This window comes from Equus przewalskii, chromosome 7, assembly GCF_037783145.1.
Source record: "Equus przewalskii isolate Varuska chromosome 7, EquPr2, whole genome shotgun sequence".
NCBI lineage: Eukaryota > Metazoa > Chordata > Mammalia > Perissodactyla > Equidae > Equus > Equus przewalskii.
Window position 1 is genome coordinate 54,495,685 of NC_091837.1, and position 13,307 is coordinate 54,508,991.

The 13,307-nt window shown below is 33.3% G+C and overlaps 1 protein-coding gene across 6 annotated transcripts in view; it reads right to left on the minus strand.

Moving 5' to 3' along the window:
* TRAPPC8 (trafficking protein particle complex subunit 8) overlaps positions 1 to 13,307 on the minus strand; it is an 82,909-nt gene that overhangs the window by 51,445 nt on the left and 18,157 nt on the right. For 3 of the 6 annotated variants that reach the window (XM_008538887.2, XM_008538885.2, XM_070629840.1), the window contains 6 exons: positions 11,139 to 11,292; positions 8,393 to 8,486; positions 7,490 to 7,746; positions 7,032 to 7,147; positions 6,182 to 6,332; positions 1,877 to 1,977 (listed from right to left, as the gene is read on the minus strand). In XM_008538887.2, the coding sequence (XP_008537109.2) occupies positions 1,877 to 1,977; positions 6,182 to 6,332; positions 7,032 to 7,147; positions 7,490 to 7,746; positions 8,393 to 8,486; positions 11,139 to 11,292 (873 nt within the window). Of the gene's footprint in view, positions 1 to 1,876; positions 1,978 to 6,181; positions 6,333 to 7,031; positions 7,148 to 7,489; positions 7,750 to 8,392; positions 8,487 to 11,138; positions 11,293 to 13,307 lie in introns of all 6 variants that reach the window. The other 3 variants (XM_008538886.2, XM_070629839.1, XM_008538884.2) reach the window with 1 other exon arrangement.

Here is a 13,307-nt window from a genome sequence, read left to right on the forward strand (position 1 = left end):
ACACAATCCCTACCTAAAAGGAGAAACTGATATGAAACAGAAAATGACCAGGGTATGACTGACCTTCACTATGATCTGGGGAGAGACAGGAGGGAAGGGATAGATTCATAAAAGAAAAGAAATTTAACAAAATCTTTTAAGGATAAATAGGATCCCCTCAGTTAAAAAGTGGAGCCTGGCATTCTAAGAGGGCATTGCAAAAGTAATATTTATTTCCTGTATTTTAAGAAAATTTATTTATATTTTAGTACTTCTGAGATCAGGGAGCTTCTTAAAATTGATATGGATAAGTAATGTTTCTACTTTATCCCAAAATATCTATTAAATTGATGGTACATCTTACCAACTTAGAATGAAGATTATAAGGTAAATGCATGACAGTAAGTGTGTATTTAGAAAAAGCACATAGTCTGTTTTGGACAGGAGGACAAAGACGGATTGCCAAGGCTTATTTGGCTACCTGGGTCACTAGGTGTCATCCCTTTTCTTTTGCATCATTCTATGTGCATCTCTCCCAAAACTCTTTGAGTTTCATGAAAACAAGGAAAATCTTCTCAAAGACAGAATGCTCAAACTTCTTAAAACTCCTTTACTACTCTGGCTTCCTTGATACCCCACGCACATAGTTTTTACAGTTTTTCCAGCTTTCAAATCTCTCCTTTTCAGAATCCTTCAAGGGTTCCTCTTTCACAGGAGGCTGTTATCTCCTGCCAGAATCTCCAAATACATTCTCAAGTAGATTATATAAAGTAGAAGAGGTAGGATTTGACACTGGCTCCCCCATTTATTAGCTGCATGCCTTTGGGCAAGTTAAACTCTGAAGTTTCCATCTCCTCATCTGTAAAATGGGGATAATAATAGTATCCACCATTTCATAGGCCTATGGTAAAGATTAAGTGAGTTTGTGAAATACTTTCGCACAGTCGTAAATGCTGAGCACTCAATAAATGTTAATTATTAACATCAGTGTTGTGTTGTAAACACATTGCTACGACTGCTATTTCTACTTCAAGAATACTATGAGACAAATTGCCTGTATATCTGTCTTCCAACCCATCCATTCTACACAGAAAAGTCAGATTAATCTTTCTGAAAAGTAACTTTCATTACGTCAAGGCTCTACTCAAATATTCAGTAACTCCCCATTTACCACTACATAAATCTTAACCACAAATTAAAAATACAGTAGTGAGAGTTAGGTTCCCCACACTGATTTTTCTCAAAACACCTTTCCATATACATAAACCCTCTAACCTAGCCAGGACTCTATTCCCTTTCACCAGTAATGCTACATCCAAAATATTATTCCTGCCAAATCATCATTCCCGAAACATTTTCACAGCTATGAAATTCCAGCCACCTTTCTTTCAAGGTCTGTCCTCAAACACTCCATGACGCCTGCTTGGACCGCTTCTGGACCAGACCACAGTCTCCTCACAGGTGCTGAGTTCTAACTCCCAGGAGTTCCACCAGAACTCACTGTGTGTACAAAAGACTTCTCCTTTGCTTCCCTGGACTACGATTTAGCCCCTTGTGTTTTGCCTATTTCACAAGGAAAGTTCAAAATTACTAACTCTTGGCTTAACAGTAGTTAAGGTTAGAGATGGCCCCAAAATAAAAACCACCCTCAATATAACATATAACCTCAACCTTACCTAAAACAAATTCCTAACCACAAACCCAAACACAATAGGAAAGGAAAGGAGGACATAAAAAGACTAATTTTGTAAGATCACCTCACCTTGTCTCTGACTATATTAACTTGATTTGCGAGCTTATCTAAAGTATGAAAAACATAGAACCATTTAATCTAATAACAATATGAATGTCAAATGTACCTCTAAATGGACAGGACATAAATATTCTAGTCACCTACTTGCAGATATCCCTGTATGTCTGGATTGCTGTATCCATGTAATGTGCAGGATACGGCCTAGGTGCTCCTGGCTGAAGAAAAGCTGATACTGCTGCCATTTCCTAGAGGAAAAGACATTATTTATACGATTTCAAAAGGAGAAATATTCTTGTAGTTTAGCACTCAGAAGCCTAAAAACTGGAATGAAGTTTGCTGGGGTATTTTATATAAGCACATGTATAAAAATGCATGTATAGCCTAATGTGGACTTGAAACATACATTTACAGGCTTTTAGTTTTAAAATTCTCTAGTTAAATTCCAAAGTCCATCATTCAATATTTAAATGAGATTTTCAAGAAGACCTAGTAAACACTTTCAGTTACAGTATATAACTACCAAGTGAGCCTGGCTTAAGATTTCTGCTACCATCTCCTCCCTGTTCTTCCATATTCCTCAATGAGTAGAGAATAAAACAATGATAGGATCATACAGAGAGAGACAAAATAAAGTACATCTCTTTCCAATTTATTGGCTTCCAAATTTGAAAACAAAGGTCACAACAGCTTGCAGTATAAATATTTTCAGCTATTTACACACTCTACAGTTTATATCCTATATCATACAGAGGGCACAAAGACCATTTCTTAGATCTATATTACAGTCAATTTTCTAGGCCTTCTAATTTCATTTTAAAACCCATTCTATTGTTAATAATTCAAATAATATACAATGGTGTTAAAGGATTTAGAAATGAAGATGAAAATACAGGTTTTGGCTTCTTAGTAAAATATCCTATTATATCCATACTTGTAGTCTCACTTAGACAAAGTTTTAATAAAAATTTAACTAGAAATAGTTGAAACTTTCATAAATGGGGGTGGGGGAATTGTTAACGCCAATCCACTTTCAGGACGAATAAACATATTTCTCTGCAACATTTTTTAAAATAGAAAAAAAAAATACAGAAATAATTCTAATTATGTAAAAACTGGGATACTACCTGACAGACTAAAAGTTCCATGATAATATAAACCATATGTTTCAGAATACTTCTGCATCCTGAGTACTCAGCACAGTGTCTGCTCCAAAATTTATTGAATAAACTGAATGAAAATACATCATATTCACGTAATGAAATATTCTACAGCTCTGAAACATCATGTATTCTTAACTATTCATATTTTAAGTAATACACATAATGAATATATATAGGTTCTATATTGTACAAAAAGTATCTAATGTACATTGAATTACTGAATAATATTGTACAAAAAATACATTATATTTACTAAATGTATATACAATCAATAAAAGTGAACTAGGAAAAAATCCTGTAAGAAAAATATGCCCCAAATTCCAAGTTATTTTCCAATTTAACTCTACAAGAAATATCAATATACACATAAATTGACAATTTCTACACATACAGTAAGAACGTTCAGAATGATCACCCCAAGTGACTGCACAATCTTCGGTAATCATTAAATCATTTCTTACAGTCTACAATGGATTACTACATTTTACGAAGATTTTCATTAAGAACTGGAGTAATCTACCTAATCTTCAGTTAGTGTGCTGTTGAGTCTATTACAACTCCTAGCAACCTTGTGTACGGCAGAGAGGAATCCTTCTTAGTCTTTTTGTGCCATCCTCTCATCTTCCGGCACTCTATCAGACAATGGAAGTTCCACTGAAACCTGTCCACGATGGGTGACCCTGCTAGTATCTGAAATACTAGTGGCATAGCTTTCAGCATTATAGCAACATACACTCACCACAGTATGACAAGTGACAGACAGGTGGTGTGGTTCCCTGACTGGGAAACGAACCCCAGCTGCAGCTGCAGCAGTGAGAGCACCAAATCTTAACCGCTAGACCACCAGAGCAAATTAAACTACAAAAAAATTTGTATTTCTCCAAAAGTCCCTATTACTGGTTTTTCTATGACATATATTTTAACTTTCTAGTTATCAGAACTAAATATCTTCTATAATTTTCATCTAAAAAGGCAGACAATATAGTCTGTTCTACAACACATTTTGACCGTATTAATTAGCTAATATGTGAATGGTACATAGGAAAGTGGTATCAGTACAAATAAATCTGTATTCATTTATAAACAATTTTTCTTAGGCAAGGGCATCAAAAATAGCAGAAACAGAATTATAACCTTCAGCAGGAAAGGAAAAAGCCCTGAGCTTAGTCAGCTGTTGTACAAGCAGGAACTTTTTTCACCTGTATGTTAAGAAAATAAAAAATGAATGCCTACACTTTGGTGTGTGTAGACTCTCTCTCCAGAGAAGTGCACCTCCAGCCTTGCACAGCTCTTGGCTCAAGGCAGGTTGCACTTCCTTCCACACTCACCTCCATGGTAACTCCACTCGTTAAGAGCTCCTCCTGCCCATGCCTATCCCCAGCCAGTATTTACATACTGGCTTTATGTATTTTTTTATTCCTTGAGGTAAATACTAGTCATGCTGAGCTGCCTCACTAGACTATACAGATCATCTCCCAAGGTACAGAAACTTTTATGCTCTGGTTACAAAGATACATAGGTTTTAAGAGGACTATCCCAACTCTATTTTTCTCCAATGCCTATCATTTTTAGGGCTGCTTTTATAGACTACAAGGATTTTCAGGTATGCATATATTATGTTATAGTAGATAAGCCCTTCTTCTCAGTGCTAAACTACTTTCTCTCATATAGCTGCTACTAATGCCTCCACCTAAATGGTTTAAATGCAGTATTTATCAGACTGTATATAAAAATGAAAAAGCTTAAGTAACATAAAATCAGAAATGCTTTGCTATACATTTATAAGATTTCACCTATTTGCAAATTTTCAATTTGCAGGCACACTGTGTAATTTTTTTTTTTTTTTAAAGACTGGCACCTAAGCTAACAACTGTCGTCAATCTTTTTTTTTTCTTCTTCTTCTTCTCCCCAAAGCCCCCCAGTACACAGTTGTATATTCTAGTTGTGAGTGCCTCTGGTTGTGCTATGTGGGACGCCACCTCAGCATGGCCCAATGAGCGGTGCCATATCCGCACCAGGGATCCGAACTGGCAAAATCCTGGGCAGCTGAAGCATAACACGTGAACTTAACCACTTGGCCACGGGGCCAGCCCCTATGTATAATTTTATAATTATAAATTTATACCTATGTTATAAGGTATTAATGAAATAACATTAAGCACTTGTAGTTTCACATTAACTTATATTAGATGACTATAATAAAAGACCAGAGAATGTCTAGCCAAGGACAATTCATATAATTTTTCAAACACTTCTACTCATGAAGATAACATATTTTCAGTTCCTGAACAAAGTTTTTTAAAAGTTAGCTGACTTTTTTCATTAAAAATATTATAGAAATAAAAAGGAACAGTAATATAATTTTCCTATTTTAGCTTTACATTTTTAAGTTAACTATTTTAGTTTTATATATACACACTATTAAAATAAATGAAAACAGATGAGTTTAAACAAGTGTCTACATGATAATTAGCAATAAAGTATCTAGAGTTCTTATATATTTTATTCTTTACACTTGTTTATATGCATACATGTTTTTAAAAGGACTAAGAAGAAAGTAACAGTGCTAGTTTTACTCTCTTCTAAGTAGAGACAGCACATTACAAATATATTTATGACAACTTTTCAAACACATTAAAAGGTTATAAGGCAGTAAAGTACAGAAAATCCTTCTGAAACACCTAGGTTTACCTATTAATTACAAAAACTAACATAGCCAATGCCTACCGATAGCGTACATACATATACAAGGCAGTGTGCTAGGCACTTTAAATGCCTATACCTTATACAATCCTACTGCCATTAGGATTCACATTTTACAGATAAGAAAACTGAGGACTAGAGATGTTCAATAACTTGCTGAAGACGACAGTCTGTCTCACACCAAAGTACATCTTCTTAACCAACAACAGTCTTCCAACAGAAGAAACATTTCAAGCAACCTAAAATCATTTTTCAAGAGGTCTAAAAGCATCTTCTAAAGAAAAAAACTTTATACTGTGAATATAATAAAGAGTGAAATTCAAATTAAATTTTGAAAATGGACACAGAAATTAGAAGGTACTAATCAAAACTAAGAAATCAACCCTCATACATGACCATGTTTGAATGCACTAGTTTAAGAAAAATCCATCAGCTCAACATAAACTAATTCAAAACCTATAAAGCATTGTATGGTATTTGAGTACCACTTTATCCCTAAGTATTTTGTTCACCATTTCATAAACAGACATTTCTAAATCATTTACAGTAGCAAAAATAAGAAATTATAATACTGTAGAATACCAACCAAGGCACCAGCTGCATAAAGCATTGCTTGATCATTAAGAAAATCTTTCTTTGCAGTATGATAGCAACTGTAAGCCAAATCATAATGCTGCACCAAAAAACATAAGTCAGCCATTTTCCTGATTTGAAGCTCTGGTGCCTCTGGTGGATACCTGTAAATACAAAATAAGGAAGTAATTTATAACTTATAACCCCTAAACCATTAAATATTATGAAATGTCTAACAAGCTGTTCGGCTGTCCAGAACATGAGGAAAACTGATCCTGTTTTACAAGAATTCTACCTCCAAGGAGAGAGTATCATTTCTCAAAGATATCTGGGAACAGTTACATCTTATTTACATAATTTATAGCCCTGTACTGAGAACTTCTCAACAGTAGGCAAGCATTTTCTCCATGGTCAAATTATGAAGGAAATAGTTAATTCCAGGTGACTCACTTTTATATACAACCAGGAAAAAAAAATCCAAAATGAATTTTATTTTCCCTTAAAATAGGATTTTATATTAAACAAAATTTTCTAAACATATGCCATGTCTTAGAATCACTAGACCACACTATTTTAATGGAGAAGAGTTATTAACAAATACTTAATCTAACTCTTATCTTTTGACAAACAGACTCAAAGTAAAGTGATTTTCCCACTTATCTTGCTCATTTTTAGATATCCAATTACTTACAGGGTTTTTTAATTTAATATAATTTGCTTACAGTCATTGTTTTTATCTACCTGAGTTTTGACCAATATAAAATTAAGAAACTAAAGAAATAGTCATTTTCTGCAGAACATCATAGGGTCAAACACTAATCAGAGTTAAACACAGAAAAAAAAAACGAAAATATTTTACTCACAACAATCCAGATGTATTTTTCAGCTCATTAATGCTCTTTTCTGGAACTTTACTGCCACTAAACCATTTTTTAGTTGCAGAAAATAGAGATCGACTCAAACCTTTTCTTGATATTAGCTACGAAAAAAGATTAAATATGTGGACAAATATGAGAATATTTTTTTCTTACATAAAAAAATTCTAAACAGCTAAAAAGCTTTAAGAGTGAGCAAATGTTCATGTTAACAACATTGATTTAAAGAAAACTGTCCAACACACTGACAAAATCTCTAGTGAAAATATAAGCCTCTTCTAGCATTTAGCAGAATTTCATCACTGAGAGTAGTGTCAATAAATCCTAATATTGGTCTATTATAAAAAGAAAAACTCCAAATACTTTAAATAACTTATACTACTATACTCTCAAGTTTACTATTTATTGAAATTTTAAAAATAGTAATCCAAAAGATTAAATCTTACCTGATCATTTAATTGCCGAATTGTTTTCTCTATATGTGGTAAAAGGCCTCGAAATGTGAACTCTTGTATAAACTGTCGAATTCTATCATGATCAGTAAGGGTTAAACATGCACCATGAATAATTCCAGTATTTGCTTTCTTTGTTTCATGTAACGATGAAGCAGATTTTACATGATCTGGGCCATCAATGCTGTTAGAAGGGTCACCGGATGGGTCCAATTGAAGTGGGTGAGCTCTAAAGTTATTTGGTAAGCCATCTACTGAAAAACAGATCTTTCTTTTACTCTCAGAATGCAACAGAAAATTGTGATATTACTACCATACTGCTAAAGAAAAAGGGAAGAAATATTGGAACCTTTAACTTTCTGTGTATCCTAGAAGTATAAGATATAATAACACTAACAGCTTCCCCCCGAAAATCACAGGGCTTGGGTTAATACTTGTTACACATAACAGAAATTTATAAATTCATGTAAACAAATGAAGAAAAATACAGTGTTAAAATAATATAAAGAATTACTTTTAAATAGCACAACTAAGCAACAAGAAAAATTACAACAAAAAAATTTTAGAGCTATCACTACCAAAACTATAATTTAAAATACAGAAATAAAGCTCTCAAAAGCATGTGAATTTGGGGAATAATTAATGTGGCACATCATATCTTCCCTTGCTTTCCACAAAAATTTAAGGAAATCTGATTTATTACTCATAAATTTTTAAATGTCAAAAAACATCAGACTCAAATGACTCAAATAAAATCTTCAGAGGAAAAGCTAACCTGCCCACTATCTTTTTTCATTATGAAAATTTCCCCCATCTTTTATCTATAAAGATTAGCATGCTTTCACAACAGTGCACATTTCCAATCAAAAGAGAAACTTAGAGAAAATATATCAAGACCTTTGACTTCGTTATCTAATCCATCCAATGAAAGCAAGTTACTATCAGAATTCTTATTTGAAGTTATAGTACAATGGCCATCTTCATATGATTCCTATCAAAATAAAATAAAAGAGCATTAACAGTTATATTTAATCATGTTTAAGACACCACCAAATCCATCAACAACTATGGTTGCTCTGCTAACTGTAAGCCTCATTTATTTGCTACGACTCCTCTCTCCCATTTCTCCAAATTCTTAAATTCTTCCATGTACCTTTTCTATCACTCCAATCCACACCTATTATATTCTTAAATCCCCTTTCACATTCAATCTACTATCCTAATTCTTCTGAATTCAAATGATCTCTTTTACAGTTTATCTGTTTATATGTGATCTGTATATGTCTATGTGAATACTTGTATATGCACCTAAGAAAGGAATAATAGCAAGAGAGATGGACTATTAGACTCAAGCAGGGGAAAACGAGGGATGGTATGGAATCTCCTGGGTCATGGACACAGTGTTAATAGGCTGGAGTCATTCTGAATACATAAAAGTGTTTTGGAAAAATATCCAATGCAATGTTTATTTGTACAAAAGTACTGGTTTCTCAGCCAACAAGAAAAACTTAAAATAAAAATACTCAGACTAATATCGGTAAACATGAGGTATTATTTGGAGAGCCATACTTTGAGAGAAATACATAAACTAGAACTTAATAAGAGGAAAGCAATCAGGACAAGAAACAGTCTGAAACCACCATTTAAGGAAAAGTTGATGGGACCAGCCTGGTGGCGCAGCGGTTAAGTGCACACATTCCACTTCTCAGTGGCCCGGGGTTCGCTGGTTCGGATCCGAGGTGCAGACATGGCACCACTTGGCAAAAACCCATGCTGTGGTAGGCGTCCCACATATAAAATAGAGGAAGATGGGCAAGGATGTTAGCTTAGAGGCCAGTCTTCCTCAGCAAAAAGAGGAGGATTGGCAGTAGTTAGCTCAGGGCTAATCTTCCCCCCCCCAAAAAAAAAAAAAAGAAAAGAAAAAATTGGAAAAACTGAGTATATTTAGCCTGGAAAAACATCAAAGGGGACAGGGGAGCTAACCTTCTGTATTTTGAAAGCTATCTTAAATGGAAAACTGATATGATCCCCACAGGACTGATCAACTTGGGTTGTTCAGACATGGAATGGGTCACCTGAGAAAATAGTGAGCACTGTCACTAGATGAGGTCATTCAGAGGTTTAAAGGAAATTAAACCATTAAAAGAGAGGCTTAATTTGATAACCTTTAACCTATCCTCCAATCCTAGGTTTCCAGGATTCTAAGCTATAGAATTTCTGATACCTCTGTCTTCTGTTAAAAGTCCTCAAACTGGACAATCTGACTTACGTGGCCCTTCCCAACCTTAGATGGCTGGACTCTAAACTGAATACATCAATACCATTCCTATTCTAAGTGTGACTCTGAAAGACCATTTTAAAAAATAGAGTTCCTTCACATCCAGCTGGTTCTTTTTTTCTCAGACACTTTTCTCTAGCATTATCTTTAAAAAGGTCAGCAATTATCTCAGTATTAAAATGAGTAAAATATCAGTATACCACTGTATCTGGACAGTATTAAAATGAGTAAAATATCAGTATACCACTGTATCTGGATAAAAATTCCATATATGACAGAAATAAAGCAACTAAATTATTAAACAATATTTATATTAGAATATCAAATATTACATAAACTTTATTATAATTGACATTTTTTTTAAAAATCACATAAAGAGTACATAATGTAGTTTAATTGTACAAAATATAAATAAATTTTCTATTTACTTAAGAAGTCCTCCTTCTAAGATCTGATCGGTGGTTACCAGGGAAAAGGGGGGGTGGGGGGAGGGTACGGAGGGGGAAGTGGTGTACCCACAACATGACTAACAAAAAAGTACAACTGAAATCTCACAAGGTTGTAATCTATCATAACATTAATAAAAAAAAAAAAATAGACTAACTAAACTCTCCAAAAAAAAAAAAAAAAAAAAAAAGAAGTCCTCCTTCTAAACAAGAAACAGTCAACTCTTAATTATCTGAACTAAGCATAGGAACTTGGCATTCAGGTACTACCAAGTCACATACAATTCTATCTTAAAAATTTGACAGTGTGAAACCTTACATTCACCCACTTCGGCCAACAGACAACAATTAACAGTCGTCTAGAATTCCAGATTAAGAAAAGAGTAGATTAGGAAGAAATACTACTTCCTCAAAATTCAGAAGGAAAAGAAATCAGAGGAAAGTTAGGGAAAAAAGCCCACCCACCTAAAAAGTATGAGCTCCAAAAGGTGGCCATAAGAACAGCATGGTGAAAATGAAGGAAGGCAACCCCAGAGCATGTGGATAATAAAGAATTGACTGTAAGCATTCATAACAAATATACAAGTCAAAAGTCCTATTCTCTACATGTCTACCCAATCTAATTCAATTCTTCTTGTGTAATTTACTTTTCTTTCATCTTTTAAGAAAAAGATAATTAACAGTGATATTATATACGTGAAAGGAATATACATAAGGGATTAACTTAGAAACAGCTTTTGCACCACTGATTTAAGAGCTCACATCCTGACGGATCAAAACTAGCCAGATACCACAAAATAAATATTAGTAATTTTACTAGTTAAACCAAGACATAAAAAATTCTACAGTGACACCATTATGTCATAAAACTGAAACACAGCTTTTGCGGTTTGCTTCATTGTTTTTTTTTTACATATACCTGGTTTTGAATACTATTTTTCTGGAGATACTGACTCCAAGGATCTGGTATCTGTTCATCTGATGCTCGATTAGATGTTCGAGAATTAATTTTAAGTAAATAGCAACCCTGAGTTCCATATTTCTGTTTCATTTCTTCATAAATTGACTCAGCTCTAAAAAAAATGGAAAAAAGTTTGTAATAAATGAGGAGATCTTAGAAAATGATAAATATTAAAATAACACAAAAACAATGCAAAAATAGTCCCCAAAAGGCAGAACAGAAAATTAGAGAGAGAATAATAAAAAAATTAAAGATCGTGATCCTAACTGAACTTTAGCTAGCTTAGATATCACCTTAAAGCAGTTACCAAAGTATGCTTCCTGGAATAAAATGTGGAAGGTACTCCTATGTTATTCAAAGAGAAAGTTCTGAGGGTCAGACTAGTTTGGGGAACTACAGTAAACAAAGCCAAACAGTTTCTTTGCGGCAGACCATCAGGAAGCCTTCCATTCGCTGACGTGCACTATGAATTTCTAAAGAGTTGTTTCAAACTTAGAGATCAGGAACTCCTTCAACTATGAGAACTAGTCTTCAGGAAATACGACTTTGGGAAATACTGTCTTAGAGAACAGACACTTATCGAAAAACGTTAACTGCTAAAACAGAATGCACCCCAAAACTTACAAAACATCTTTCATTGCCATAGTTTACCGTTCCCTTAGCTGTCTCCAAAGGAATACAGTTCAAAGGAATAACAGGAGGGAGAAAACTCAAGAAAAGCAGCCAAGGTATTCATTACATAAAAATCCACCCGTTTTTCTTGCAAAATTTATAATAGCTAGATCCATGAGCTATATCTCAGATGCAACAAGAAGCATATTGATTTCCTTTAAGTTAACTCAACTTGCTAGTTGGTGGAAGATAAGCTAATTCCAATAATAAGACAACATTCTAATGAAAAATGAAATTTTGATACATAAGCTAACCCAGTTTAAAAAACAGGTAGTTTTTTAGTCAATCAGCCATCTGGTGCCAAAAAACACATGGAAAATCTTATATCATATTCAAATGTACATGCAAATATTACACAACTAACAAGCCTAGCAAACAAATCATATTACACACTATAAAATTAAGGTTGGATATGTAAAATAGTTATAAATTTGTATAAACACAGATATAAGTATATATATATGTATATATACTCTAGAATAATAAACTAAACTGCTCACTTTACCAATGTTTCTGCTAAACATAAGAACCACTGATCTAATACTTGAATTACCACTTAAATATCCCAGTTACAACCATTCAATACGGAAAATATACACAAAATTTAACTGATAGAAACTAAGTTTAATAGCTAGTTCAAATTATTTCTATTTATATAGTACACTTTATCCAACAGGGTGCAGACTGTTTATGATTTCAAAAAATCCTAAAGATAGTAATCCTCAGAATAATTCTTTGGTTTTATAGAGGAGAATGTATTAAAAAATGATGATCTGTGCTCAGAACAAGAGTAAGAAATGATTACTTAATTGCACACCCTAAATAGCATTATCAAAACAAGAGTTTGAAACAAAAGATTAATTTGATCCACATCTTGAAGCAAAATTCAAAATAAACTCCAAAGCCATAAACATAAAATTGCTTTTAATGTTATCTTATTTTTCAAAAACTTATTCTATTTTTAAATATAAGTAATTCACTTATCCCAAAGATAAGAGGTCTACAGCAAATCACTAATAAGAAATATTAAAGGGTTGAACATAAAGAAATGTTTGGATGTTTTCTGAGAATGTGAAAAATATCAAGGCTAAAAATAAAAAGTGACAAGAGAGCGAAGAGTGAAAAAGAAGTGCCTACGAGCAACAGCCAGGAAGTGAAAAGTTAGAGAAAAACTAGGAAGAAGAAAAGACAAAAAATGAGAAATAATTTTATATAAAGTGAGAAATAACAGCTAAGGCCTAGAGGTGTAAAATAGTAAGCACTTTTGTACAAAAATTGTAGTAATAAAGATATATATTTAAAGGAAAGTTTGGGGAAGCATATGAAATCTAATATAAAATGACTTAGGTGTTGAATATAACTGGAATAAAAAATACAGTTAAACGTTTTATTAATAAATTTTTACACTCTTGGATGAAAAATATATCTAAAATTTAAACAAGCCATGTCCAAATT